This window comes from Colobus angolensis, unplaced genomic scaffold (genome assembly GCF_000951035.1).
Source record: "Colobus angolensis palliatus isolate OR3802 unplaced genomic scaffold, Cang.pa_1.0 Scaffold47, whole genome shotgun sequence".
In the NCBI taxonomy this organism is placed as follows: Eukaryota; Metazoa; Chordata; class Mammalia; order Primates; family Cercopithecidae; genus Colobus; species Colobus angolensis.
In genome coordinates, this window is record NW_012118154.1 from 4,778,742 (window position 1) to 4,784,947 (window position 6,206).

Consider the following 6,206-nt stretch of genomic DNA (forward strand, 5'->3'; position numbering starts at 1 on the left):
GGGTGCCTGTAATCCCAGTCACTCAGGAGGCTGAGGCAGGAGAATTGCTTGAACCTGGGAGGCGGAGGTTGCAGTGAGCCGAGATCGTCCCACTGTACTCCAGGCTGGGTGACAGAGCGAGACTCCAGCTCGAAAACAAACAAACAAAAATAAATTTAAAAAAATAATTTACTAGAACCAAATAGCTAAGATTCTTCAGAAAGCATTTGTTGCAATGTAATGGATTACAAACACTCACCCTCTATAGTAGTGGCTGTCAAATTCTGGCATGCATTTGCGGCACCTAGAGGGTTTATTAAAATACAGATTGCCGGCTGTATCCCAGAGTACTGATTCAGTAGGTAGAGGGTAGAACCTGAGAACTTTTTTTTTTTTTTTTTTTTGAGACGGAGTTTCACCCTGTTACCCAGGCTGGAGTGCAGTGGGTGCCATCTCAGCTCACTGCAACCTCTGCCTCCAGGGTTCAAGTGATTCTCCCGCCTCAGCCTCTCAAGTGGCTGGGATTACAGGCACCTGCCACCATGACCGGCTAATTATTGTATTTTTAGTAGAAACGGGGTTTCACCATGTTGGCCAGGCTGGTCTTGAACTCCTTACCTCAGGTGATTCACCCGCCTGGGCCTCCCAAAGTGCTGGAATTACAAGCGTGAGCCACCGCGCCCAGCCTGAGCCTTAGAATTTGTATTTCTAACAAGTTCCCAGATGCTGCTGCCATTGCTGGTCCCAGGACACATTTGACAACCACTGCTCCAAAGTTCTGTGGTTGCTATGGTGCACCACTGCTACCAGCAGATACGTCAGAGTAGAAAAAGAGGTTGAAAACCAATTCTAGACTAATTCATAACAATTTATATAACACGTTGATGTCTTAAAGGTTATAGACTTGGATAAAACAAAAATCGTAAAATAAGATGAAATGAAAAAATCACAAAACGTGATTATGTTATTAAAATTTCTATACAAATAAAATTGCTAATACATTTTACACCTAAACTTGCATTAGTCTTCTAAGGCATCCTCTTGGGAGAGGGCAATACAGAAAACATTCATGGGTACAAGTACATTCTGCATAATAGTTTTAAAAGCCCATTACCTCTAGGGACTGGTCTAATAACATTAACAAGAAGTCTTCTCTTTCCAACTTAAACATTGCACACTGGTAAGAAGAAAGGAGCCCAGGCGGGGTGGCTCACGCCTGTAATCCCAGCACTTTGGGAGGGCAAGGCAGGTAGATCGCTTGAGTCCAGGTGTTCAAGACCAGCCTGGGCAACATGGCAAAACCCCGTCTCTACAAAAAATACAATAAATTAGCCGGGCTTGGTGGCACAAGCCTGTAGTCCCAGTTCTTCGGCAGGGTGAGAGGCAGGAAGATCTCTTGAGCCCAGGAGGCAGAAGTTGTAGTGAGCCGAGATCACACCACTGCACTCCAGCTTGGGCAACAGAATGAGACTCTGTCTCAAAATAATTATAATAATAATAATAATAAGTAAAATAAAAAATTTTAGAAAAGAAGAAAGGAGGCATGGCTTCAAGGTGGGAAACCTCATAGGTAAATTTGAAGACAAATAATAGGATACACACTCCACCTTTCAGAAGGATAGAATCTATTAAAAGAAAATATACAACAAAATATAATATACATAGCAAAATATAATAAGTTTCTCTTACTATTCTTATCAGGTGTAAACTGCATATCCTACAGAGGACTTAGGAAACTGTCTTGCTGTCAGTAGACATGCACACACTTCTTAAATTTTACATTGGACAGGTAATTAGATGCTTAAATTTAGCAGGTGACTATAAATTAGAATAACTTAACAAATAACTTCTAGAACAGGTCTAGAAACAGTAGATTATATATCTTAAAATTATTTTATCAAATTGGGACATCTTAAATTTATCAGCACTTTTTCTAGATGGGGAAATGCTTATAATTTAGTATTTTTTAAAAACCCGATAGAACACAAAAGTGTAATTACACAGCATGCTCCCAATTTTGTGGGGAAGACTACATACACACGTGTATTTTTTGTTTTTTTTTAATGGAACAAATATTCACTGGGTCTTTACTGGGTAGTAGGATTACCAATTACTTTCACTTTTTCAGACACTTCTACAACTAAACACTATGAGGACAGTTGTCTGTTCCATGCTGTATCTTGAGCATTTTGTCTAGTCCCCGGTATATAACAGGGGCTCTGTATTTATTGATCAATACTTACTTGAATGGTCCTAACCCTTAAAGTGAAATTCAACTTCTCCACAACCAAAAAGCTATTATTCCTGGCCGGGCGTGGTGGCTCAAGCCCGTAATCCCAGCACTTTGGGAGGCCAAGACGGGCGGATCACGAGGTCAGGAGTCCAAGACCAGCCTGGCCAACATGGTGAAACCCCATCTCTACTAAAAATACAAAAAATTATCTGGGTATGGTAGCTCGAGCCTGTAATCCTAGCTAATAGGTAGGCTGAGGCAGGAGAATCACTTGAACCAGGAGGCAGAGGTTGCAGTGAGCCAAGATCGCACCACTACACTCCAGCCTGGGCCACACAGCAAGACTATCTCAAAATAAAAACAAAAACAAAAACAGGCAAAACTAAACTGTGTCATTTAGGGATGCATACTTCGTTGATAAAACACAATGGGAGATTTTTCACACACTTAGTAACTGACAAATCAAGCAGACAAAAAGTAGCAAGGCTATGGAAGATATAAACAATACAATTAAAAAGCTTAATCTAATGGCCATATATAGAACCCTATATTCAACAATAACAGAATACACATTCTTTGCAAACACATACAGACCACGCATAAAAGCTGACAATATACTACACAAAAAAAGTCTCCTATATGAACAACATTCTGTGACTGAGATGTAATTATTTTAAAAATCAATAATAAAAAGATAACTTAAAAATCAACATTTTGAAATTTTACAAATACACTTTTAAATGGTTCAGTAGTTAAAGTAATCATCGTAGAAATTAGAAAATATTTAGAACTGAAGAATAAATACTATATATAGAAACTTGTGATGTGAGCTAAAACAGTATTAGAGAAGACATTTACAGTTTTTAAACTGTTTTATTAGGAAAGAAGATGAAAATTAATGACCTGAGAAACTGGGGGTCAGAGAGAATAAATCCAAAGAAAAGGTGAGAAAAGAATATAACTAAATCTGTTAGCAACCTAATTTGTTTAAATAAGTTTTTGTTATATCTTATCTATAGAAATATGTCCAAAAAAGGTTCTACCCAAATTATCCTAGTATCTGTATCATTGCACCTCAACTGATCATCTCAACTGGCTGGTTAATTTCAAAGCCCAATACATATTTATCACAATGCTAGCATGGCTCTCCTCAACCCCATCCTCTTGACGAGACAGACTTTAGAGTCAAGTTCTCCAACTAGAACCTTAGGTAACAACCCTTTCTCCACCCAACAAATTGAAGATATGATCCTCCTAAACCCCCACCTCTGTGTGACCTTGAGTCTTTGAGAAAAACCCAGATTCTCCTGCAGAAGGAGGCTGTGCTTTGAGAAGAAACTCGGAAGTTCACTCAGGTTGTCCGTGAGTTAAGTTGGAAAAAAAATCCAACAAACTCATAAGAGGTAACTGTAAAATCTCTGAATTATGTGAAATGGCTGCAAAACAAAAGCAAAAAAACCTGTCCTTTCTTTCATTCCTTTTCTATTTAGCTCCCTTTGCAGCTACCTCCAGCTGCCAGTGTGGGAAATCAAGGTGAAGGCTGGCAGAAAGGCAGCCTGGCTCTTCTTCACACTGCATAGCTTTTGATGGTGACATCACACTTCCATACCTGCACAACTGATTGCAATGCGCTTCACCTGAAACTGATCCACCTCTCAAATCTTACACGTCGACATTACAGTCTGACTACAACCTCCTAAGTTTGCAGTTTTCTCACCCCTTCACTCCATGATCCCTGTTCATCAACATTCTGAAAACCTCCAGGCCTTGATCCATCAGCCCCTCCCAGCCAGACTCCCATTCCTACCGAATCAGGACTCTAAAGACAGCCACTGAATCCCCCTCTCACTGTGGGAGCCATGGAGATCCAAAGCCCCCACACTCACAGACCTGGGGCAATCCCATGGTCTGGCAAAATCACATAGCCAGACAAAACTGCGCTCGCCCTACACGTGGTTATTCAGTCTCAGCTGGACTCTCAATGCCACTCTCCAGTTGCTTTCTTATCCCTGGCTTAGTCTGAAATTGGATAAGGGTTGTTCCTAAGCCTTTCCATTCTCCTCAAGCCACCGTTCCAACCCTGTGGCCTCTTACTCTCCTATCTCATAGAGAAGAAAATAAGGGAGATCTATCAGGCTTGGCTGAAACTACTCTGGCAAAGGTCATGAATGAATCATTCTTTTCTCAGCTTTTCTCATGGCTAGCTGCCTCCCACCAGTCAGACTCCAGCTCAAATGCTACCTTCACAAACAGCCCTTAACGGACCCGCTGGGGAAAGCCATCCTCCTACTTACTCTCTCCATAGCCCTGTTTCATTTCCTCATTGGACATTTCACAAAGGCAGAGACCTGGCCTATCTTCTTCACTGTACTACCCCCAGCACCTAGAGCACAGGGGGCACTTCAGAAATATTCCTTAAACTAATTCTGTGGGAAAACTACCTCTGATTGACTGAAGTTTGAATTATTCATGACCTTCAGTAGCACACTCCTTGTGTAAAATTCAACAACCCTTTTCCAATTTCAAACCACGACCATCAACTTTTCTCCCTACTTCCCTTCATCGTCAGTTGAAGTCCCATACATGCCACCTCCTTCAAATCACTGCCACCTGTCTACCATTCCCGCAAACCTATTTTGTCATTTTTAGTATCTGGCTTACATTTTTCCTCTCTACATTATCCCTTATGATTTTCAATAACTTCTTCTACATGGTCAGTGACATAGTCGGTGATTTCAACATTCATGTCAGCAGCTAACCACAGGACGACCCCAGCCAGCCTCAATCTTACCCTAATTGTTTCCTTTTAAAAACCTCAGCATTCATCTTTCCTACTTCCCCACATCCAGTGAAGCTGTTCATGCTGTCCACAGAAATTTCTAAGCTTACAGCCCCTCCACTTTACTCTCTTGGGTATGCACTTGATTTTCTACCGTTTTGCTATCTGCATCCTATTAATGCAACTCTCTTTACCTTATTAAACCTTCTGGTCTTCCTGTTACATGCTCTCTCCCACCTTATTATGCTCCAGAACACCACTACAAAAGTCTTCAAATGCCATTTTATTATATGTAATTGCAGGCTGTATTATTTAAACTTAATGTGTTAAGATTCAAAGAAAAGCAAGACTTGGGTAAGCAAGCAACAAATCTTGCTTAAACAGAAACAGAAATGTTAAATAGAGAGTTTGGGCATTCCACATTCTCATTTGATTATGACAAGATGTATAATTTACATTAATTCCTAGCTACCGCTTCACATGATTATTTGGAAGAAATACTTACATAGATAAGTCCTGAATAGTAGCGATCCTTCAGATTATGTAAAACGGAAGCTTCATTCAAGCATGTCAATTCTGCCATATCCTCCACCTTGGAAAACTTAGGTGGGTTCATCTTCTGAATATCATCTTTGTTGACCATTGCTTTCTTTCCATTCTCTGCCAGCTCCACCATAACTTCATCTCCCCGTTCTTCTTTGATACTAGCTGCCTCAAAACCATGGCGTTCTGATGGAATCCACACTAGCTTTTTAGCTGTCCAATCAGCTTGAGTGGCAGGGTTGTAAATGACAGCCCTGTCCACAAAGAGATACCTCTCTGGATCTTCGAGCCCAGTTCTCTGCGCCATTGTAAGTGGAAGGATCCAAGAGCAATCGCCTCTAAGAGAAGAGGAGGAGTGCAAAATTAGATGTTTCAGAAACACAAAAGAATGTACACGTTTTTCTTTCCTATGAAACTTAAAACCTTAGATTAAGCATTAACTCTGTGTTAAGCGGCTGGGGTATACCTCTTCACAGCCATACTAACCGAGTTTCCAAGGTTAATTTCAGGGGTGACCACAAATTATGGCTCTGGTTGTCTGATGAACCGGTTTGCCCTCAGTTACTGAGGGCTGGAAAAAAAAAAAAAAAAAAAAAACAGAAGAAAAGGCAAAGTTACAGGTTGACCTTTTTTTTTTTTTTCTTTATCTCCTCTTTCACCCTCACCACAAAT

At 40.6% G+C, this 6,206-nt stretch overlaps 1 protein-coding gene across 1 annotated transcript in view; it reads right to left on the minus strand.

Annotated features, from left to right (window-relative positions):
- Positions 1-6,089, minus strand: part of MYH10 (myosin, heavy chain 10, non-muscle) — a 154,391-nt gene extending 148,302 nt beyond the window's left edge. The window contains exons 1-2 of the mRNA XM_011958642.1: positions 6,021-6,089; positions 5,497-5,872 (exon numbers count right to left, since the gene is read on the minus strand). Coding sequence (XP_011814032.1) covers positions 5,497-5,841 — 345 coding nt within the window. The 5' untranslated portion in view covers positions 5,842-5,872; positions 6,021-6,089. The remainder of the gene's footprint in view (positions 1-5,496; positions 5,873-6,020) is intronic.
- Positions 6,090-6,206: the final 117 nt, after the last annotated feature.